Source organism: Pelophylax lessonae, assembly GCF_965119305.1.
Source record: "Pelophylax lessonae genome assembly, chromosome: 12".
Classification (NCBI taxonomy): domain Eukaryota; kingdom Metazoa; phylum Chordata; class Amphibia; order Anura; family Ranidae; genus Pelophylax; species Pelophylax lessonae.
Window position 1 is genome coordinate 132,019,258 of NC_138779.1, and position 25,173 is coordinate 132,044,430.

The 25,173-nt window shown below is 42.4% G+C and overlaps 1 protein-coding gene across 1 annotated transcript in view; it reads left to right on the top strand.

Annotated features, from left to right (window-relative positions):
• The window catches only part of ANAPC4 (anaphase promoting complex subunit 4), a gene marked incomplete at its 5' end in the record, with an annotated part of 151,655 nt that overhangs the window by 69,052 nt on the left and 57,430 nt on the right, over nucleotides 1-25,173 (top strand). The window contains 2 exons of the mRNA XM_082273145.1: nucleotides 21,702-21,802; nucleotides 23,662-23,713. Of these exons, the coding sequence (XP_082129271.1) occupies nucleotides 21,702-21,802; nucleotides 23,662-23,713 (153 nt within the window). The remainder of the gene's footprint in view (nucleotides 1-21,701; nucleotides 21,803-23,661; nucleotides 23,714-25,173) is intronic.

A 25,173-nucleotide genomic window follows, 5' to 3' on the forward strand; every position in this document is an offset into this window, starting at 1 on the left:
TTAGCAAATGACATATATGAACTTTTTTTGGAGGTATCCAACAGAGGTTCTGGGGCATAATTAAAGTCACCTCCCATCACTAAGTGCCCTTCCCGGAATTCCAAGACAACTGGAATCATTTTCTGTAAAAACATTACATGCTCATAGTTGGGAAAATAGACATTTACGAGGGTTACCTCGACCCGTCCTATCCACCCCTTCACCAACTTGAACCTACCCATTGGGTCAGCCAATTCTTCTTTCAGGGTCCAATTCATAGCACTTGATATTAAAATGCTCACACCCTTCGATTTAGCAATAGGGGATGTAGCGTGGTAAACCCATGGAAAGTCTTTATTGTACAATTTTGGTACTGCATCTTTGCGGAAGTAGGTCTCCTGAATGAAAGCTATTTGTGTAGCATCTCGTTTTAGATCTCCCATAAGTCTCCTACGCTTCTGTGGGGTTGATAGTCCCCTCACATTATAGGTCGTAATCTTACAACCTGCTGCCCCCCCCTGGGTCGCCCCACCTCCAGCCACCATTGTGGAACGGTCCCCTGCCCCCTACGGCCACACAACCTATGCGAGGAAAAAAAAAAAATAATTAAAAAAAATAATTAGTAAAAAAAAAAAAAAATTTGACAAGAAAAGAAACCCCCCTTCACCCACACAAGTATGTATATACTGTTTAATACCCACTACCCCTACCCCCCTCTAATGGTTATCTAAACCAGCGCAACCAGGCGCTATCTACTGAGGGGGCCGTGGTTCCCAAAACCCAGCGAGCAAGCCACTGTACCTGGACACTCTCCTTCAAGAACACAAGAGGGAAGAAAAAAGAAGAAAAGGCTGGGCTCCAAAAATTGGAGCTAAGAAAATGGGCTCTACTCCCTCTCGCCCCTACCGTGGTGGTAAGGATGTAGTCCCTATCTTATCCCTGGCAGACAGTAAAACTATAAATTTAAAGTGTCCAGCTAGAGGAGCTCTAACTCGGCGGACGATCGCCTCCCTTCACATAATGTCAATGTCCTACTCCCCCCCCCCCCCCGCCCCAGAGACCCCCTCTTACACCTCCCGATCTAATCAAACTACCCCGAGCCAGGTCGCAGATAAAGGGGACTTAATTGCTACATGGTCAGATCCCTTGCTTGTGCCTTCTACTCCTATCACTCTATGGATTCCCCTCCCCCTCCCCCATCTCCCTTCCTGAGGGCCCCGGGGCCCCCTCACCCCCCCCCCCCTTCTGCAAAACATCTACCCTCCCCTCAACTCCATCTTAACCCTTCAGACTTGCGCTAGGTCCTGGGAGGATCTCTCTTACTCACTTCTAGTTGCTATTAACCATAACTATTCCCTGAGTCACTATATCCTCTGTATACACCCTAATAGTGATTTAAATTCGGTATTATTAAGTCTCACATATCTTCTTTTTTATGTCTTAAGCGTGTCACGCACAAAGTGAGGGAACACTCTCGAATTACCTCTACCTCAGTGCCCCCTTCCCTCTTAACCCTTAAGATCGTGCTCCGGCCCTCCATGGCTGGCGGGGGCACGAATAGAAACCAAAAAAAAAATATTTATAAAAAAAAAAAACACCTTGTGAAGTTAATTTTAAAGAAATATTGCTAGAGATGAAGTAGAAAGCACCACATCCCTTTGTTTAAAGTAGCTACAATGGAGGGGGGAAGTTATTGTTGATTTCTACAGATACAAATATATAATATCCAACTTTCCTGTGAAACAAAAAAAAAATCCAAAAACGCACACCACAAATCTCCCATAAGAAAAACATGAAAAGCATGGAAAAATAACACAAATCACACTAAAAGTAACCCCCCCCCCCTTCCCCTTCGAGGGTGACTCAGATAGTAAGGACATATAAAAAGTAAAACAGAAAAAATGCAGAAAAAACGCCCATATCTTGACAAAGCAAATGTTCGAGGCGGGTGTGGGGATACCAGGGACCTCCACACATCTTAACTTTCCCCCTTCCCAGATAGAGAGGGAGAAGAGGAGATAGGGAGAACCCCAGAAACAAACAAAAGAAAAAAAAAAAAAAAACGCATGGGAAAAACCGGAAAAAAAAAAAAAAAAACATGGAATAGGCCAGGAACCTGTGTGCAGCACTTTTAGGTTCGTTGTATTAATGTCTCCTTGTCCTGAGCATCTGTTTTGCTCCCACACCTATCTGCTCCCAATTTCACCCATGTTGTATGGCTTAATTCGTGTAATAGTTCACGGAGTTTCCTAGGACATCCATCCAGTCACTCACATGGATCGGGGCGCACCCCAAAAATGTAAAGAGCCCGGGGAGCTGGTCTGGCCATTTCAATAAGAACGTTTCTCTGTCTTTCACCACTTTCAAATGGAAGGGGTGTCCCCAAAAATAGGTTGCTCTCACTTTTCTTATGACCTCTAGGAGGGGTTTAATTGCGGCTCTCATCTTTAGGGTCCCCCGTGAAAGATCTGGCAACAGTTTCAGCTGAGAACCTTCATACTCAATCTGCCCTTTTGCCCATGCTTGTCTCATTATGTCTTCTTTAAGTGAGAACAGGTGAATCCTAATCAGGACATCTGGGATTAGTTCTGTTACCGTCCTTCGGGGCGCTTTAACCCTGTGCACTCTGTCAATTTCCATTTTTTCCATTTGGGGTCTCTCCAACACACCATTCAAAATACCCACTACCGTGGTTCTGAGCTCTGGGCCCTTTACGGATTCAGGCAAGCCCCGCAGTCGAATATTATTCCTCCGGCTGCGGTTCTCGGCATCATCCTGCTGCAGACGCAACCAGGTGACTTGTTTTTGCAACTGCGCTCGTGAACTTTCTAATTCAGAGATTCTGACTTCAAAATCACATTGTACTGTCTCTGTATTCACCAGTCTGCCTTCAATTTGGTCAACTTTTTGTTTTAAACCACATATTTCCATTTTAATGTCACTCACGATTGCTGCAGCCATGTCTTGGATATCCTGTTTCGTCGGGATCAGCTTTACAAACTCACTCCACTCCGCTGTTGATGGTATTTGGGGCTTTTGCGGCATAATCAGGGATTCTTTGGGCTCTTCGTTCCTTTGTTCATGCGATATATCCATTACTAAAGGCTTCTTCCCACCAGAAGAGACCCCAGTAGATTGAGTGTTTGTAGCTTTGGGCCCTTTCTGCTGAACTGCCATTACTGAGTTTGTTTGGCGTTTCTGTGAGGCCTTGGTCCCAACAGTGCTTCGTGATGCCACTGTGCGTCTCAGAAAATAAGAGGTAATGTCTGTCCTTTTCTCTAGGGCTTGCTTCTGCTCCGGGCTGGCTGCTTGAGTCATATATACAGGGGAGACCAGCGACCTCCGCATCTACTGTCCCAGCTGGCACTCGACCCCGGCTCTCCTCCTCCACAGCCCCTCAGCCCCACGCCGACCCGCACGGTCTTTCACCCTATGCTGTACCTCTCTCACTCTAAGGCAGGGTCCCGCACATTCAGCGTATGACCGCCTGCTTCCTTGCCACCACCGCTGCTTTATGGCTCCCCGAGCCTGGATTTCCCCATTACCTTCCTCCGTGAGCCTCGGGCCCTGCTCTGCACCTAGCGGGGTAGGGGGGGGGAGAGCCGACTCACTCACTGCACGGCGCTCTCTTCCACTAAGCAGAGCTCCTCACTGCTCGGCCTCTCACGGAGCCATTGACGAACCACGCCCCTACCAAATTGTACGATTTTACCTCGGACGGGAATTTTTGGCAGATTTTCTACTAGTGTGTACCCCACTTAAGTGACCAGGCTCTCCAGTGTAAGATCATGATCCCCTTCTTTTCAGGTTCTCAACCCAACATCCTTGACACAGCAGCTGATAAGCTCCAAGGATGAGCAACATGCATGAGAAGAAAGTGGACTAATAGTGCATTATCTTCTAAAATGGCATTTATTAGTTAAAAAGTTACACTTAAATCCAATCCTTGGAAAAGAGCAAACCATACTCAATATGGGCAAATATGGGCAAACACAGCCGCCTGCAGTGCGGACCGTGTGAAGTGACAGGCGCTAGATACTCAGGCCATTCCCAGTTAACGCCTGACGGAGTAGCTAGTGCCTGTCACTTCACACGGTCCGCACTGCAGGCGGCTGTGTTTGCCCATATTGTGTATCGTTTGCTCTTTTCCAAGGATTGGATGTAAGTGTAATCTTTAACTAATGAACGGAATTTTAGAAGGTAATGCAATATTAGTCCTCTTTCTTCTCATGCACGTTCCTCATCCATGGAGCTTATCAGCTGCTGTGTCAAGGATGTCGGCTTGAGAACCTGAACAGGAGATCGTGATCTTACACTGGAGAGCCTGGTCACTTAGAGCTGCTTATCCGCAGCCTGTTGCTGCTGTGTCAAGGATATCGGCTTGAGAACCTGAATTGAAAGAGATCATGATCTTACACTGGAAAGCTTGGTCATTCAGAGCTGCTTATCCGCAGCCTGCTGGTAAGCGGCCATTGCTTATCTTCACACTTGGGTGGATTTTAAGAGCACCTGGAGCAGTTTTTTCTATTTAATTTACATTGTGTCACTGGTAGTGAAACTTTTCTTCTTTTTTCTACAAGGGACTAGACTTTGTTTTTCTATGAACTGTTTTTTATAGCCACTTTATTGAAAATTAGACCCAGTGTATAGAAGTTTATGACCTTATTTTTGATGGAGACACTACACCTTGTTTTTAGTTTATTTTTGTTGAAGATAATTTGATTTCATTGAAGTTATTTTAATGGTATATAAGCACCTTTAGGATAGCGCACTTTATCACATTTCTCACGTCTTCACTGAACTGCATTCGCAAAAGCTGACAAGAAATATACTGTCCGGATGAGAGTGCAGAGGGGTGACCTAAGTGCTCATGTACACTGCAGCTCAAATAAGTGGCTCTTACAGGCTTTTGAGCTCTCATTTTTTCTGCCTGGAAACTCCCCTCTATGTTAGCCAATGTGTCCATGCACACTATGGCTTTTTCACGATTTTACAGGCATATGCTCATACAGGCAGAAAAAACCCCACCAAACTCATTTTTAGAGGAGTTTTCGAGCAGAAAGGTGCCTAAAAATGCGCAAAAAAAGCTCAGAGAGGCATGAAAATGCACAAAAAAATAAATAAATAAAATGTGCTGAGGGGAGGGTTTGTAAAAATAAAAAAGGCTTCTGCTCAAAGAAGCTTGAAGAAACTCAATAAAAACGTGCAAAAGAGCACAAAAAGCACAAGCTTCTTCAAGCTTTTAGGCTGAGAAATAAAGGCTGTAAAGGCAGCTTTTTGAGCTGCAGTGTGCATGAGCCCTTAGTCTGTTGCAGCTCTACACTCTCCAGTCAAAGGGTAGGGGTGGGAAGGTGACCAAGCAGTCAGGCCACCAATCTGTTTCATCTGTCAAGGCTGTGTATAGCTCAAGAATGGATTGACAGAAATAGTAATTGTTGAGCAAGAAAGATAGCTCCAATGAATGTATTTCTTGTATTTTTTTGTATGTATGTGTGTGTGTATATGTGTATATATATATATATATATATTTCTCTTTCATTTATCGACAGACACAGTGCTTCATAAATCATAACTCCTGGGTTATAAATTAAATATATTGATCCTGCGAGCTACTATCTATGAAATTAAGTGGATTTAAGCTGCTAGTACAATCCCACTCATGTGCTAACTAAATCAATACACAATAAATGCTGCGCTATGTGAATGTTAAATGACTGTACAATCAGAACAATATTAAAAAGTGAATTAAAGATAGTGAAATATTGTCCAACATAAACGTGCAAACACCAAATAACAACTAAAGAGTCCATGCAAATGATTGCTTGCAATGAAAATATTAAGCAAAAATAAAAAAAAATCAAGAAAAACACAGTGCTTGATCTGCCGCGCAATTTCTTCTCAGTGCAAAAAAACAATAGTGTGCCATAGGGCTGCGCATCTTCTCTTACCTCACGATTCGATGCGATTACGATTATTAGGGTCGCGATTCGATATGATTCGATTCCTCGATGCATCACGATTACTGCCCAATGCCCATGCCCAGCCCACTGCCCAATGGTTTTCAAAACTTTATAAAAAAAAAAAAAACAATCAAGCAGTCACAAATAAAAGAATCCTTTTTATTTTCATTTGCTTAAAAGGACACTTTCCTGGACCCTGTCATGGCCTGCAAGCCCTGCATACTTTAGTGCACTTGCACTGCAAACATATAGGAAGGTCTGAAAATGCAAACAGCATAGCAGAGACAGACAAAAACACTAGTATTTTACTAGAAGTAACTACAATTAGTAAAAAACTGTAGTAGTGCAGTTTACTGCTTCATAAAAGAAAATATTAATATAAGCCAGGTCTACCACCATTTAAAGTACAACTAAAGGCAAAACTTTTTTTGATTTTGGATAAAGTTTTGCCTATAGTTGTACTTTAAAGCCAAGATAGAAGAAGCCAGCCAGCCAAGCTAATATTCTTGTGAAAATGGTCATCATAAATTCCCACAAAACATTATATATAAATCCTTTTATGTGAATATATGCATTGCAATAAATTCCAGGTGTGCCATAACCTGCCCTCTACAAAACAGAGCACTTCCTGACTAGTAGCAAACATCAAGGGTGAACCTGGCAATAGTGCACTGCTGCATAACTTCCATGTTCACCGTGATGTTTGTTTCCCTCTGCAACTGCCAGTCAACTCAAGTGAGTTGATGGCTGCTAGAGGGGAGTTACAAATATAAGCTTTAAGCTTATCAATTCACTTATGTCACTTTTATGTCACTTACTTTACAGAAAACTTTACCTGTCCTGCAGACAGTCTCTGTCTCTATCACGATTAAACCCAACTGAAGCCAAGCCAAAGCCACCATTAGAGGAAGGAAAACCCTTGACAGAGTAAATCATCAACTGAAGCTTAAACCTTGAGTAGATCTTTATGGGATCACAAAAAAACACACAACACGATTGTCTGCATCAGAATCATGAGCACTGAAGAAAGGTTTGGCATTGGCACACTGGTACAACTCAAGGCATATAGGTTAGGTCAGGTTTGTGTGTATTTGTGATCCAGTAAAGATTTAATCAAGGTTTTACGCTTCAATGTATGATTGAGTTAATCTTTCAAGGATGTCCTTTCCTGTACCGTGGCTGGCTTGCCTTCAGTTGTCTAGATACACTTTTACCTTTAGTATTTGTTTGGTTGAGGGAACCCCCTACAAGTTGCTATTGCTACAGAGTACAACAGACACCAGCAGACAGACATGCGTTGCAATAAATTCCAGGTGTGTGCCATAACCTGTCCTCTACAAAACAGAGCACTTCCTGACTAGTAGCAAACATCAAAGGTGAACCTGGCAATAGTGCACTGCTGCATAACTTCCATGTTCACCGTGATGTTTGTTTCCCTCTGCAACTGCCAGTCAACTCAAGTGAAGTGAGTTGATGGCTGCTAGAGGGGAGTTATACAAATAAAAGCTTAAGCTTAAATATCAATTCACTTCTGTGAATGGACCATTTTTGAAAACAAGCCATTCTCCATCCCTCCAGTGCCAGAAAAGGTGTAAAAAATATAAAATGTTCCAGGTTCACTGTGATTGTGTTTGCCCCTGCCATTGCCAGTCAACTAAACACAGTGTGTGTGTGTCGTGACTGACTGTCGTGACAACTCAAAAGCTTATACGCAGCCTCAGTATCAACTCAACACACACACACACACTATGTGTGTGTGTGTGTTGAGTTAATGCTAGAGCTGCGTTATAAGCTCAGTCACGTTACAGAAAGAAAACTTTACCTGCACTGCACTGAGCAGCACTCTACCACGTCGATTACATCTGTAACTGAAGCCAAGCTAGCCAACAAGCCACCATTAGAGGAAGGAAAATCCTTGAGAGAATAAATTGTCAACTGAAGCTTAACCTTGAGGAAATCCTATGGGGGTCACATTCACAAACTCACAAATATAGTATATTACACAAGAATCCACAATTGGTGTATTTATTTGTGATCCAATAAGATATACTCAAGGTTAAGCTTCAAATGTACAAGTTATTTCTCTCAATGATTTTCCTTCCTATAATGCTGCACCGTGGCTGGCTTGGTGTCAGTCAGTTGTCTAGAAGAAAATACACTTTAATATTATTTATTTGGTTGAGGGTTAAATGAACCCCTGCCTACTTGCCTATGGATTGGAAATGGACACATTGGACAGGACAATCTTCAAAAACAAACCATCAGTGCTATAAAGCTATAAAACAAGACTGGTGGTGTGACTGACTGGTGAGTGGTGACTGGCGACAAACTGAATTAGTAATTACTAATTCATTAAAAACATGAATTAGTAATTATTTCAGTGCTTAGCATTTGGGAACATGTAGGTTTTTCTGTAAGAACACTAGCTGATCCACATGCTCAGGTTTCAGACTGCTTCTTTTCGCTGTTATAACATCTCCTGCAGTAGAGAAAACCCGCTCTGCAGATACACTTGTACCTGGTATACACAAGTATTGCTTTGACAGCTGAGAGAGGAGGGGAAATATGACCTCATGCTCACGCCACCATTTCAAAGGGTCCTCAGTGAGAGGCAGAGGTGGGCTTTACAATATTTTTCCATTTCGTCTTCTGCTTTGGCATAGGGGGTCTTAGGTTCTATTGCACCATCAGTGAAAGACTGCCCCAGCAAAGTCATGAGCAGCGATGTTGTGGCCTTTTTTTTGGGAGGAGAATGGCTGTCCTCAATGGGTGTTTCTTCTTCCACAGTTGCTTTTTCCCTAGGCAATTCATCCACATTTGTCCTTCTATTAGATGTAATCTGTGTGTTTGAACAAAAGATAATAGTATAAGAAGAGCTGAACTGACTAAGAGTGTGATTCATTGATGAGGTGTGGGAAACTGCACGGTAATCCATACCATACAGTTCCACTTCCCACACCGCATCAGTGAATCAGGTTGTTATTACACAACACAATGTAGCTGAGCTTCTAGCTGTCTGGGAGGAAACATGATGAAATTCTAATTACCTCAAAAGATGCAGCCTCCTCAGTCACTCCTCTGTATATCTCCGATCTCTCCTCCTCTGTGAGAATAAAAGGCAGTCCTTTAAAGCGAGGATCCAGTGCAGAGGCTGTATGAAGGATCTTCTCTGCCTCACTGCTGTACCTCTTCAGGAGATCTGTTTTGATGGCATTCTTGATCTCATGGGTCATGGGTGTGTCTCCCATGGTGTCTGTCATGCTCTGGAGCAGTTGTGCATTTAGAGGGGCAATGAGAGACACTGTTGGGTTGCGCTCTTCTGACATCAGCAAGGTTGCATCCTTCATTGGCTTTAATGCACTCACAGCGTCCTCTGCATTTGACACATCTGTTTCATTGAGAGTGCAGAGATCAGACTCTCCTTTTCTGACTTCTGGAGACAGCAAGGTGGCACAAACTGCAGGTTGTTATTCTAAGAACCTCTCGACCATGTCATATGCGCTGTTCCATCTTGTTGGCACATCAGTTATTAGCTTATGATTCTTCAGGCCCAGACATTTCTGTTTCTCTTTTAGACAGTGGCTTGCTCTAGTGCTGCGATGAAAGAATGTGGATATTCGTCGCACTCTGGCAAGAAGCCTGGAGAGCGTGGCCCCTTTCAGTGCCCGCTGACATGCAAGATTGAGTGTATGGGCAAAACATTTAACATGAGGAAATTTACCAACTTGAGCTGCAACTATCATGTTCGCCGCGTTGTCGGTCACAAGCACTACAGATTTATCAGACAGCTGCCATTCTTCCACGACATGAGACAGTAGCTCTTCCAGATGAGCACCTGTGTGAGACTCTTAAATGGCTCTTGTTTGCAACTAGACATATGCCGGTTTTCGGTAATTCGATATATCGCGGTATTGCATAGCCACGGTATTGTTATTGTGGCATTTTTAAAATACCGAGTTTCTCTGCTCCTGGGTCTGACTTGTGAATTGATACATTTCAGTGAGCTGGATGACTCATTCACTCACACAGCTAACGCCTAACTATAAACAAAAATGATTACATTTGTATCTTTTCCTTCCCTCTGCCAGGGAGAAAGGAAGTTTAACCTCTTAAAGACTGGATCTTTTTCTGACACTTGTTGTTTGCAAGTTAAAATCAGTTTTTTTTTTGCTAGAAAAGTACTTAGAACCCCCAAACATTTTATATATTTTTTTAGCAGAGACCCTACAGAAAAAAATGGCGATTGTTGTAATATTTTATGTCACACTGTATTTGCGCAGCAGTCTTTCAAACGCAATTAATAGACTTTAATGAATAAAAAAAAAAAAAAACCGTAACAGTAAGTTATCCCAATTTTTTTTTTGTTACACAGAGAATCGTGATCTTTATTCCAAGCTAAAAAATCGTGATTCTCATTTTGGCCAGAATCGTGCAGCTCTAATATATATATATATATATATATATATATATATACACATATACACACACACGCATAGCAGCCCACATTACATTATTATATAGCCATCAAGCAGTGTCTGGCCTACCTGGTGATGACTGGTCCTGGCGCTCTGATCCGATGGCCTGGTCTTTAAAGGGGCAAATCCTTGCGATCCAGAAGTGGTTAAACCTGCAGGAGGACCGGTGTTTTTATCTATTAATGACTTTACTATTGCTTTAGGCCTGGTTCACATGTATGCGGGTTGGTGGTTCACATGTATGGGGGTTGGGGGCCCACATTTGCACAGGCATAGCAGCCCATTGATGTGAATGGGCTTGAGCTGCTATGCCTGCGTTTTCAGCTGAAAAAAGGTGCATGCAGAATTTAAAAAAATGCAGTGGCCATGAAATCCATCCTTCTTTTGCACCATGCAACTTACCTGCCGTTGCTGCACACGCAAACTGTTTTTAAATGCCGTGCCCACGTATACAAAAAATGCAGAAAGCTTGCCAGAGCAGGAACTGCAGGTTAGTCGCATGGTGCAAAAGCAGGATGGATTTCAAGGCCACTGAATTTTAAAAAAATGCTGCATGCACCTTTTTTCTGCGGAAAATGGGGGCATAGCAGCCCGTTCAAATCAATGGTCTGCTATGCCTGTGCAAATGTGGGCCGCCAACCCGCATACATGTGAACCGCCAACCCGCATACATGTGAACCACCAACCCGCATACATGTGAACCAGGCCTAAAGCAATAGTAAAGTAATTTATAAATAACAACACCTCCTTCAGGTTTAACCACTTCTTGACCACAAGGATTTGCCCTCTTAATGACCAGGTCATCAGATGGGAGCCGAGCGACAGGACCAGTTATCACCAGTTAGGCCAGACACTGCATGATGGCTTATTTTAGGCCTGGTTCACAGAGTCTGTACTGACTGACTATATAATAATGTGCATAAGTGAACCAAAGCCCCTAAATTCAGCAATGAAATTCAAGTGAGGTAGAAATGTAATAATTTAAATTTAATAATAGAATACCGTATACCGTGGCAAAACCTTAATCAATTAATTGCAGCATGAAAATCTGATACCGTCACAAGCCTATTTGCAACACATGTGACAAGACCTGCCAGTCCTTAGTAACGTAATGTGCTGTTATTGTAACATAGGACTCCGTTGTGACTGAAGTCCATGAATCACACGTTATTGCGACTCGACTGGCTTGGTTCATTGACGCAAGTACCTGAGCTTTGGTGTCGTGGTAGAGTGCAGGTATAACGTTTTCTGTAAAGTGACGGCATGATGGGATCTTATAACGTGGCTCTAGCGTCTTCAAAAGGTAGCGAAACCCGGCGTTGTCCACAACTGAGTAAGGCCGTAGGTCCTTGGCGATGAAAGCTGCCACAGCTTTGGTTAGTTTCTTCCCTTTTTCTGAGTTGGGCGGATAAGTTGACAGTATGGCATCAATTCTTGGCTGATCTGGGTCTAGCAGTCTTTCCTTGGCAGTGGTGGCACTGCTGGTGGCGACAGGTGTTACTAACTCAGAGTGAAAACGGCTAACATGGTTTCTCAAGTTCGTAGTATTCCCTAGGTATTAAATTTTTGTGTGACAGGCTTTACACACGGCGTGTGTCTTGTCCAACTCACGCTTCCCTGTGTGTTCGTAAAATCCGAAATGTGCCCAGATGTTTGCTCTTAAAACGCTAGGTGTATTTTTTATCTCTCGATCTTTTTCTCCTTCTGCCATTACCATACTACCACGTATGTGACGGAGACGGATGACGTAAGTTGCCAAACTCTGTCAGTGTTTAAAAAAAAAAAAAAAATACCACTTGTAAACTAAGCCGCAACAAGTCAAGCGAGCAACATCTTTCATAAAATATGACTGTCTGTCTGTCTGTCAGACTCCCTCTTATGCATGCACTGAGCCAGAGCCACTGAGACCCCCCTTACTCCACAGCTGCCTGCCTGTGACAGTGACACTGACATAGACCCCCCCTCCCCCCACAGCTGAGCTGACAGCCTGACACACTGACAGAGACCGGGATGTCCCACTGTCCCACACCTTCCCCAATCACCCACAGCACTGACAAACACTGAGTGAGTCCCCCCCTTGCCCAGACCCCCACAGCTGACACTGACAGAGACCCCCCACTGACACTCAGAGAGAGCCCCCCTGGCTGCCAGCCTGCCACAGCGGAACAGTACCCCTGGGCCCCGACCGACTGTCCCCTGTCCCAGGCCCCCCCCCCCATCACAGACGTCCCCCAGAGATACAGACTCGAGACCCCCATGGTTAATACAATTATGAATTATTCGTTCTGAAATACCTGCTGTGTGACAGTGTGGGTTGTTGTGCACTGCATTGCAGAGGAGGACAGGTGCTGTGCTGCTCTCTGGGCTCAGTGGCGGGCGGCTGGCGTCACTGGCAGTGGCGTGGCGGCTGGGCCTGGGACGGCTATGGTGAGGCGGGCCGATGGCTGGCTGCGATGGGGACGCACTTGGGGCTCCTGTGTGTGGAGTGTGGACTGGCTTCTGGCTTGGCTGGCTGGCTGGCTTCTTGGCTGCAAGGCCGCAGGTGGGACGCCGATACACGCAGGGGATGTTCTTGCTGCGCCTCGGCCCGGGTTAAAGAGACGGAAGAGGAGGGGCGGAGCCTTTTTATTAAGCTCCCGCACTAATCCACCAATCAGCTGTGATCTTGTGACTTTTTCTCCCTTGCGCGATAGGGCGTGGCCGCGGCTGATGACGTCATTTCCTAATCATTTCATTTCCTAATCGATGTTGCCGGCAACCCGCATCGATGCAGAATCGCGAAGGGTCGAATCGCGATGCATTGATCTTTCGGTTATATTCTGCAGGCCTAGTGTGCCACCTCGATGTGTTCCCACCCCACCAGGAGTTATCTCACCTGGGGTAACGTGATCACCACGATTAAGCGTGATCCAAACTGGCTTTTTAGCCCACTGTTGCCTATATCCAACTTCTCCAATCTCCTCCTAGGCTCCTCTCATTATGGATTGTAGTATCCCCATATATTGAATGAAAGTTAAGAAAAGTCAGTAGTGCTTATACCCTTTTTAAGATTTGCATTTATTTAAAAAATCACAGGGTACTCACTCTTTACAGGTGCTTGCAGCACACCAAATCAACAAGTGTTCACAATCCTAAGCTACATCATTTTTGGGATAATCCAGGATAAACAGACCTAGCCTCCAGTTCCACACGTTGGTTCCTAGGTGTCGTCACCATCCTGGCGCAAGCATCTAAAAATAGCTCCCATTGATCTGCCCTTTCAAGGCGATTTCCTGTTTGGGGCTACCCTGGATGACATCATTAAGGGTATCACGGGGATGGGGGGGGGGGGGAGAGTACCTTCCTGCCATAGTCTAGGAAAGGGAAGGAGCCTCGTCGCAGATGGGAGTACAAACAAGAGATAGATACATAGGTGTGCCCAGGACCAAGCCTACTGTCCCTTCCCCAAAATAATTTGTGAAAGAAGCAAACAAGTGTCCCTTGGGAATTTAAGTGGACAAGGCTGGGTAGTATGAGAGTATGAAAAAAATAGGAGAGTTGCATAAAAAGTAACATTTATTGTTCAATATTTAAAATGTAAACGTACAATAACAACACATAATTCAATAAAAACTGAGGAACATAGTCACAAAGTATGTTCAAGTAATATTGCATGTGGCCCAATGTAAGAGTGTGAATCACTGGTTCTTCATACAGTTGTAAAGGTCCAACATGTTTCGGAATCTGAATTGCAGATTCAAATGCAGGGTACTGGCATGGTGCAGGAGAATGCAGGGTGACTGGCATGGTACAGGAAAATGCAGGGTACTGGCATGGTGCAGGAGAATGCAGGGTACTGGCATGGTGCAGGAGAATGCAGGGTACTGGCATGGTGCAGGAGAATGCAGGGTGACTGGCATGGTGCAGGAGAATGCAGGGTGACTGGCATGGTGCAGGAGAATGCAGGGTACTGGCATGGTGCAGGAGAATGCAGGGTACTGGCATGGTGCAGGAGAATGCAGGGTACTGGCATGGTACAAGAGGATCCGGGATTGTGGGCATACTACAGGAGATGCATTGCTGTGGGCATGGTACAGGTGGACCATGCCCGCAGCACTGCATCCCTTGTAGTATGCCCGCAGCCCTGCATAATGGCAGGTAGTGCCACTTACCTGTTCCAGAGGCGCCTTCATTTTAAAAATGGCGCCTCCCGGCGCCGACACGTCATTGCGCACGCGCCGCTCGTATACTTTCGGCTATTCCCGGTCTCTCCCGAGCTGCGGCGGCGCGGTGACATGTATGCGCCGGGGGGCGCCATTTTTTAAGCTTAAACATGTCAGAGCGGCCAGGGACTTTTTTTTTTTTTCTTGACTCGAGTATAAGCCGAGGGGGACGTTTTCAGCACAAAAAAATGTGCTGAAAAACTCGGCTTATACTCGAGTATATACGGTAATAGTATGTTGACCAATACATAGATGCATCCACTTACCGCGGTGGCAGGATGCATTCACATAGATCGTTCAGCCAGTGGGTGGAAGAAGAATGGTTGTAAATAAACCCAATTGCCAGAGGTAGTTGATGTAACCCCCTTGATTATACTGGTGGAAAGGAGGGGGTGGCTAATAAGATTCAAAGCAAGAAGTAGGGAGCGGGCCCCAGCGTGACCCTAGGAGCACCCGCTGTCCGTCGCTCACCTCCCCAGGTCAGCACCCCAATAGCGGTCACAAGGAGCACAGGGATAGGATGGATCAGTGCCTGTGGTTAAATAATACAGGAGGAGAGATAAGTAAGTAGGGTCAAGTAACTCCCACATAATTTTTTTGGGGGGAAAAAAAGAGAAACTAACAAAAGCAATTGCTTTTAACTTACCCAAAAGGGAAGATGAAACCGTATATGGACAGCCAGGGTGTGAGCCCATCCGCAGTGGCCAGAGATTATGGAACACAGCCCTCTGAGTGCATATTTAAGCCTCTCAGAGGGATACTTGCCTTAATTAGGAAAGTGGTTGCACCTGTGGGAGTTACACCCACTGGTGTCCCCGTGTATCCAACATTGGCCACATCCTGTCCAAAAAATCCAAGGCATGACCCTATCCTGCAGGGAATTGCTGGTAAGGGGATCCATCCATGAAGGGCTCCCCCGGTCGATGCGGCGCTGCATACACATGTCGCGGCGGCGTCCGACGCCACATGACCGCCGACACACAGACGGGCAGCCGATGCGGGAAGATGACAACATTCCCGCGGACAGACGCAAACGAAGGACGCATGACGTCAGGGGAGACGTCCGGATCCCTCCAGCGTCTGAAAGGGCCGCTCAGACTACAGGCCCCAGCATGCACTGCGGGGGCCTTTGTGTGCCGGGGAGCGCCATGGGGGCCAACCAGTAGGAGAGAGAGACAGCTGCAGCGGATAACTCGATGTCCCAAAAGTAGATAGAGGAAAAAAACGAAAAAAAAAAAAAAAAACGAAGAAAACTCAACAGGGCAAAAAGGTATCCACCTTCAAGACAGTTCTGTTTGCACAGTCCTACATGCAGCTCCTTTAGCAGGTTCAGCTCTACAGGAGGATACCAAGGTTTGTGGTGAGATCATGGGTTCCTCTGGTAGATGCTGCAGGCATCCAAAGGCCACGGTAAGGCCAGTATCATCCTCAGGTCAGGCTTCTTCCGCAATTCCTGCGAGGAACTTCCAATTAGCCTGCTGGCCATAAACGTCCCTTGGGGCTTTCTCTCAGAGAAGACCAGTTGTCTCAAGAGCTGATCTACCATCCTGCTTTACAATTGCTGGTTTTAATGGCTTAGCTATTGAAAGACAGGTACTGAGGGATAGAGGTCTGTCTGGCTCAGTGATACCTACTATGGTGAAGGTGAGGAAGTCGTCTTCCAGCAAGCTATACCATCGTACGCGGAAAGCGTACATTTCTTGGTGTGAGTCGATTGGCACTCATCCTCGATCCTTTTCTGTGGCTCGGATGTTAACCTTTCTTCAACAGGGCATTGATCAGAAGTTGGCCTTGAGTACCATCAAGGGCCAGGTGTCTGCCCTGGCAATCTTCTTTCAGCGACCCCTAGCCACGCACTTTTTAGTTTGTACCTTCATTTAGGGGGTTCCACATGTGGCTCCACCTATACAGTCTCTTTTGCCGACATGGGATTTCAATTTAGTACTTTCGGTTCACCAGAAACCTCCATTTGGGAATATTTGGGAGATTCCCTTGTCTCCGTTATCCAAGAAGGTGACATTCTTGGTGGATATTACCTCAGCCCAGGGTATCGGAAATCCTGTCGCAGTCCCTATTTAGTGGTCCATAGGGATAAAGTGGTTCTTCATCCCTGTCCATCATTCCTGCCCAAAGTTGTCTCTGACTTCCATTTGAATGAGGACATTGTGTTGCCTTCCTTGTTTCCCTAGCAGGCTCATCCCAAGGAATTTGCTTTGCATACCTTGAATGTGGTTTGTGCGATTCGGGTGTATCTTGCAGTCCTTTCGGAGGTCAGACTCGTTTTTTGTGGTTACGGACGGAGCAAGAAAAGGGCTGGCTACTTCTTCAGCTACCATCTCCAGATGGATCAGACAGACGGTGACTCAGGCCTATTTCATTAAATGTCAGGTTTCCTGTGACAGCGCATTCTACTCGGGCGCTGAGTGCTTCTTTGGTCCGACGTCATCAGGCATCAATATCGCAAGTTTGCAAGGTGGCCACTTGGTCGTCGGTACATACCTTCACAAAATTCTATAAGGTAGATACTTTGGCATCTGCATCTGCTTCTTTTGGTCGCAAAGATTTGCAGGCTGTTGTTTAAGAGGAGTTGTTTTTTTTAAACTTTTATTTTTCAGATGGGGCTCCTGAGACCCGGTTAAGGCTCCTGTGTCCTGTTTAAGGGCTGTTATATTTAGCCTTGGGTTTTTTTTTCCCTTACCCCTCATTTTCTTTTGGCACTGCTTTTGCACGTCCCAGTAGTTATGATTTATGGAGAGCTGTGTCTGTCGATGAACGAAAGAGAAAATGGGATTTTTGTACTTGCGGTAAAATCAATTTCTCTGAGTTCATCGAGGGATACAGCACCCACCCCTCTATGGAGTTCTGATACTTCTAATACTGCTTGCTACTAAACGGATTATCTAGAGCAGAGAGGGGAGTTATATACCAAGCTGAGGACGGCCCATGGGCATAGCCAGGTGTTTTTGTTCTGCCTAGTCCTACTCCTGGAAGAGGCAATATAACCCACCAGTTATGATTTATAGGACGCTGTGTCCATCGATGAACTCAGAGAATCGGATTTTACGGTAAGTACAAAAATCCCATTTTTTTTTCTATCTATATATAGATATACACACACAGGTATTATTATTAATATTGGAATTAATTAGGTTAAATATGTACATATGTGAGACATACATATACTTCCTGGTACATATATACATAAAGGCACAGGTTGGGAATGTTTTTCAACAATGAGTAATGTGAATATTATTTACCCTTCTAATCAATTTTGATGTTTATAAAAGGAAATTGATTTTTTACTATAAAGAGTGTATAGTCCATCCTCTCTTTTGATGATATGTTCTACATTATAATTGGGATGTGGTACCCCTCACTGGATCAGCTTTTTTTTTTTTATTTTATTTTTGTTATATAACATCCTGTTTTAAGCTTTCTGGCTTTGATGGCATAGCTGTTGAAACCCAAGTCTTCAGGGATGGGGTGTCTGATTCTGTAATACCTACCATCCTCAAAAAAAAAAAAAAATATATATATATATATATATAGTCAACCACCATATATTGAAAGCTTATTTTGCCTTATGGAAGTCTCACACATTTTGGGGTACATTTTGACTTTGTTTCCGTCTAGGGTGGAAATGTCTTTGGCTTTGAAGTTATTATAAACGATCACCTTGTAAAACATTCAGTTTAAAATAGAAATGAAAGGCAAATCATTTGTGTATAGGTATAAAAACAAGTTAAATACTTTTTTCTTTTTATAAGTTATCACATAATCACAGCATCAGCACACTGATCTTCCCAGTGAAAGGCTGTGTGCAAGGAAGGGTTGTCAGGACAAGTCTGATCATTGGAGAACAGTCTGAGTTACCAGCAAAGCTAGAGAACTGACAAAGGTGTGTTCTCCTGCTTAACGTGGTCAGTTTTTAAATAGGAAATCAAAAGAACTGACAGGAACACCAGGGATATCGCACAAAAGAAGCAATACACGAAGAACAGGATACTTTTTCATACAAGTACATGGTACAGCAAGTCCACATCAGGAATATGAATTATTGAGTTTACATACATTTAAAGCGGATGTAAACCTATCGTTTTAACAATTTCAAAAAAACTGTTACATTTCCAGAGCGTGCTGGGAATGCTAACTGTCACATTTGCTTCTGCTCTCAACCAAACTGTCAAACCATCAAATGGCTAGTGTCATAACTGATCACATATGCAGCATCATGGAGATTGCAGATCAAACCGATGCCAAGATGGCAGCTTCCTTGGCTGAAAATAATAAGAGGGTTTACTTCCACTTTAAGTACCATCAAAGGCAAATAACAGTATTGGCTGCTGTTTATCAAAGACTTATCGCATCTCACATTGTTCCACCTGTGCCTGCCCCATTTATCTTCTTGAAACAAAAGTCTGGTCTTGTCTGTTTTCTTGGTCTTGTCTGTTTTCCAGTCTTCACCTTTTGGGTCCCCTCAAGAGACAGTTACATGCAGGGTTGCCTTTTTGGTTGCTATTGCATTGCATTGCCTTGCAGGGTCGGAGTTGGTTGAATTCTCCTGCAAGGAACCTTTTCTGGTTCTTCCCCCAGGATAAGGTGGTGGTGAGGCTTCAATCCTCCTTTTTTAACTTAAGGTGGTTTCCTCATTCTACCTGAATCGTGATATTGTGTTACTATCTTTTTGTCCCAAACCTAATAATCCTAAGAAGGTGCTTTACTCTTTTGGATGTTGTTTGAATTAATCAGAAGTCTACAGCTTCATTTTGACAGTTGTTTTCCATGAAGTTTCCCTCAGGGGTCAGGCTACTTCCTGATCCACTGTTTTTAGGTGGATTTTCCCAAGCCTGTAACCTTAAGAGCAGGGCTCCTTCTTTCTTGGTCAATGTCCATTCCATCAGAAGTGTTAGTGCTTCCTGGGTGATTCAACATCAAGTTTCTGTTGTTCAAATTTGTAAGGTCTTCTCTTTACGCAGTTACTAAGTTGTACCAGGTAGATTTTCACACCTATGCACGTGAGAGTTTTGGGTAAAAGGTCTTGCTGTCAGCTTTGTAGTGAGGTTCTCTCGTGTTCGTTTAGGGCATCTTGGCCTTGTTTCTGTGTTGATTGCCCCTTGTCTTCAGTTTTTCAGGACATCTTAAGTAATCGTGAATGATGGGTACCCTGTATCCTGTGAAGTTGAATTAGGAAATTGGGATTTTTGGTGAAGCTGTAAAATCCTTTTCGTGAAGTACATCACAGGACACTGTGTTCTTCACCACTTGCTAAAAACTCAGGCTTAGCTGAGCTGGGAGGGGTTGTGTCTGGGTGAGGAATTCCTGCCTTTTTTGCCAGTGACCATTCACTTAAAGGTGGTTGCAAAACTTAAGTAGCCATGCATATGATGTATCTTGTATTCTACGATATACTCCAAGAAAAGGATTTTGCAGGTAAACCAGAAATCCCAATACATAAACCCAATATCACAACCTTTTTAGACTTTTTCTGTCTTCGTAATATTCTTAATGTTATAAACGTTTGGGGAGGAAAATGGTGCTGCCTTTCAAAAAGTTATTTTAGGGGCGCTATGTGTAGATGACAGGATGTTCTTAAATATTCCTAATCGTATTATGACAGGATGTACCAAAAAATTTCTAATCGTATTACCTTATTCACATCACAGTGCTTATAAACAATACATATAAATAGTTAATAAATAATATGAATATTGTGAATTTTAAAGGTGCAAATAGTGCAAAAAAAAAAAAAAAAAAAAGGTTAAATCGTGATGTGGCCCATAAATTATTAGTTGATAGTAAAATATATAAAAATATATATATATTAAAAAAATAATAATATAGTGCCAGTAAGTAAATGGTGCAATAAAAGTGTTAAATCGTGATGTTGCCCATAAATTATTAGTTGATAGTATAATATATAAAAATATGTAAATAAAAAATATATAGTACCAGTAAGTAGATATAAATGTATAAATAAATATGAAGTGCTTGGTGACAGATGTAAATATTAATATCACAAATGTTACAGCAAGTGATTAGCGAAGGTGAATAAACCAAATTAATAATATTAAACAAATGACTGGTGGGATCAATAAATATATAATAAAGTGACGTAGTGATTGACGGTTTTATAACTTATATGTGAGAGACAAATTTCTGAAGAACCACCCTCTGGAATTTATTTCACCAACGGATCACCTTAATGGACTAATATTGTTTTATTTAATATTGAGTCACTCCTATTCACATTACTGGCCACCCTGCTGAGCAGGTCTTCTGCAAACGAAGTTGAGCAGGCTGCACAAAGTCACCTTATACTTACTAAATCTGTGGTTCTTCAGAAATTTGTCTCTCACATATAAGTTATAAAACCATCAATCACTACGTCACTTTATTATATATTTATTGATCACGCCATGTCTTTTTTCAACCTCACTAACTATGTAACTATGTATGTAACTATGTAGCCAGTTATTTGTTTAATATTATTAATTTGGTTTATTCACCTTCGCTAATCACTTGCTGTAACATTTGTTATATTAATATTTACACCTGTCACCAAGCACTTCATATTTATTTATATATTTATATCTACTTACTGGAACTATATATATATTTTTGGTTATTTTTTTTATATATGTTACTATCAACTAATAATTTATTGGCAACATCACGATTGAACACTTTTATTGCACTATTTGCACCTTTAAAATTCACAATATTCATATTATTTATTAACTATTTATATGTATTGTTTATAAGCACTGTGATGTGAATAAGGTAATATGATTAGAAATTTTTTGGTACATCCTGTCATAATACGATTAGGAATATTTAAGAACATCCTGCCGTCTACATATAGCGCCCCTAAAATAACTTATTGAAAGGCAGCGCCATTTACCTCCCCAAACCTTTATAACACTACCGAATACAATCCATTGGATTGTATTTTGAGGTAGGCCGCAGCCTTTAGCTATTCCACAGCGCGGATCTCTTAAACCTATTTGGTAATATTCTTAATATTCATAGATAATAAATCTCCTAAAATACATGTATTGTTCAATATTGTTCTTTGATTTTTGCAGTGGAGCTGAGGTTTTGCTCTATCATCTAAGTGAACTAAAAGGAATGGCCTTGTGGAAACAGAAGTATGAATCTCTTGGCTTAGAAACCAAAGCAATTGAAGGTATGTAGTTGGATGATCAAATTGGCTTATGGAGATACATAAATGCTTATTTATCTTCACATTCTAAGTCATTGAATTATTAAAAGCAATTTATATTTTGAGTTGAGTTGGTATCTTGCAACCGGGGGGAAGATGGCACCTTCTATCAGATTTTCATTGCTGGAGAAAATGCTTAACTTCCTCTCCTATAGACAAGTATGCCACTTGAGGTGAGGAGAAATCATCTTCCCCAACATAACCATAGACCATGTGCTAAAACAAAGTGTATATCCAAAATAAATAACTCAAGGGTTACAATGGAAACATATGAGAATCAAAAACATAAATAAATGATGATAAATAATGTGGGTGAAAATTATAAATCCAACAATTCATAAGTCCATAAATAAATATTCATGAGTGTCCATGTGTGGTAATTTCAACTGATGAATCAACGGAAAACAATGCTTCTCAAATTCAGTGTGAAAACCCACCACCAGGTGAAATTCCTCCTTACCAGATGGAAAATAAGACCCCTATCTCAGTCGATGTCCAATAGAAACGCGGGGGGATCTTCGGCTCCCATGGTCAGAGAGACACCTTGTTAGAGGTTGGATGCAGAGGAGGAGATAGTGTATGTTGCTGGAACTACAAGCGCTTATTATCTGCAGTTCGGTAAGGGACCAATTTGGGTGATTTTCACTTGGAGATTGGAAGCACCTGGGATTGCGGTGTTCTTCAGTTTATTTGTACTTGTTTGCACCTTATTTTCCGTCTGGTAAGGAGGAATTTCACCTGGTGGTGGGTTTTCACACTGAATTTGAGAAGCATTGTTTTCCGTTGATTCATCACTTGAAATTACCACACATGGACACTCATGAATATTTATTTATGGACTTATGAATTGTTGGATTTATAATTTTCACCCACATTATTTATCATCTTTTATTTATGTTTTTGATTCACATATGTTTCCATTGTAACCCTTGAGTTATTTATTTTGGATATACACTTTGTTTTAGCGCACCCTCATCACAAACATTTATTATTCATATTCAAAAGGCACTGAATATCGGTAGCAGCTTTAAACATCTATCAGCGTACCCTCCCAACATACATATAACCATAGACCACAATAAAATTTGACAGAGGATCTAAACCTTACCCCATTTTGTCTATAACTAAACAATTGTGACTGCAATTGCACTTAAAAAGGACTTGAAGTGTTGAAGCTGTGCCCAAGGAAGGAAAGCCAGGAAGGAAAGTATGAAAGCTGTGCTTAAGGAAGGAAAGCAGATGGCAAATGACTAGTCACCATTTTTGCATATAGGCACCCAGTAGCCAATCTTTTCCTCATTCCTGACTTATGTCTTATTTTTATGGTGTTTGTGTGTGGAGGTATCCATCTTGGTGGAGGCTGGGCTTTGCTTCCTGAAATAGGACCTTTCCCCTTGATGACCAGCGAGATGATAACTGGCAGAGTTATGGTCATGAAGCAGCAGGAAAGGATGAATGAAGCACACATCCACAGACCGAAGGAAGCATTAGTAGGTAGATCCTTGCACTGAAGTCTCCCGGGTGCAGCTTCTTCTCCTACAACAAGAACACTGATCAGCACAATAGTTGACATTGCAAAATCTTGTAAGACTACGAGGCAGCAGTGCCTCAGACAGAAAACGTGTCTCAGCTGAGTGCATACTGAGGGTCAGTGAATGCAATTCCATGTACAGTAGTTTAATATGTTTGTTTGTTGTGCGATAAACTGCATGGTACTTTCCTATTTACCAATATGGACCTGCTCTTACCAGAATGCTGTGCTATTCAAATCAAGTGAATGGAGATTATCAAAATCTCATTGCAACACATATTCTCTTTTTTAGATGCAATAACATCTGTTGGTTCCTTCATTCTTAAAGCAAATGAGCTTTCACAGTAAGTCTTATTTAAATGTTACCATGTTAAATTGCTAATACTTGTAGGATGTTAGTTGTTTGAAAGTATTTTGTATTTTTCTACTAAGAAGAAAAAGCTAACAGTACAAGCTTTTTTTTTTTTAAAAGCGATATTCCTCTTCTTTTATACATATTTGCAAATAATTGTCATGTGTAAATGTATAAAGGACAGAGTTTAGTAAAGCTATAAATGAAATGTGAAGATTTCTTGTAGCCAGTTATAAGCAACACTGCTGTGAAATCGTATTACATCTGACATAGAAAATATTAATGTTAAACTTTCCAAACATCTTGGCAATCCTTCCTTTTCCTAAAGGGAAAGAAATTGCAGGCCATTAACAACAATAATAAAATACTGTGGTTTTTGTTAAATATGATGGCATTTATATGCTCATGTGACTGACTGCCCACTCTGGATCGGAATATAGCTTTACACAGAACCAATGTTGGAGTGAAACAGAACTGACTTTATTTAACAAACAGCATAGCATTTATACAGCAGACCCCCCTAGACAGGTATTGCAAGCATTTCAAGTCCCAGGAGAAAATTACAATACATAAACAAACACAAGAAAACAATGGATTCCTTCTCGGAACCTAGCAGTCTTGGCTTTGGAGGTGATTAATGTGCCAAGGGTCCCAGAAACAGTCCCTTCAGCCCTAATTACATGGAAAGGGCAGTTGATGTAATTCATGGCCAGCCAGGTACCCAGGGAAATTATATAACCCTCTTTGGGAAATGGTTCTTTGTAACTCCAAGAGGAGGCTCTCCTTAGTCCTGGGTCCATAGTTGGTGGGAAGGAGTTTGGCCCCCAGACCCTTCCAGGAGCCCAAGTCACAGTGGTTTCCCTGACGCTCCAGTACTGTTCTCTATTATATACATTTAAAAAATTGTTAGGATTGAGCTGTGTAAAAGTGTTCATCCTGGGGATCATAAGAACCGTAGAAACTAGCTTTGCTGTTGACAATTTCTAGACTGATGATTGCTTCTGCTTTTTTTGTTTTGTTTCGCTATAGATGTGCATGTTTTTGTTTTGATTAAAGAGAAGCACGGCAAAAGTTTTTTTGGCTGTTCTTCCCTTGTGGGTCACAGGTGTACACTTACTTTTGTTCTCCCTTAACCAAAAGTCAGCTTAACCACTTAAGCCATGGAGGATTTGGCTGCTCAAAGACCAGGCCCTATTTTGCGATTCGGCACTGCATGGCTTTAACGGACAATTGCGCGGTCGTGCATAGCTGTACCCAAATTAAATTGACGTCCTTTTTTTCCCACGAACAGAGCTTTCTTTTGGTGGTATTTGATCACCTGTGCGTTTTTTTATTTTTTGTGCTATAAGCAAAAAAAGAGCGACAATTTTGAAAAAATAACAATATTTTTCACATTTTTTTTATATGAAATTCTCAAAAAAAAAAAATGTAAAAAAATCTAAATTTTTTTAA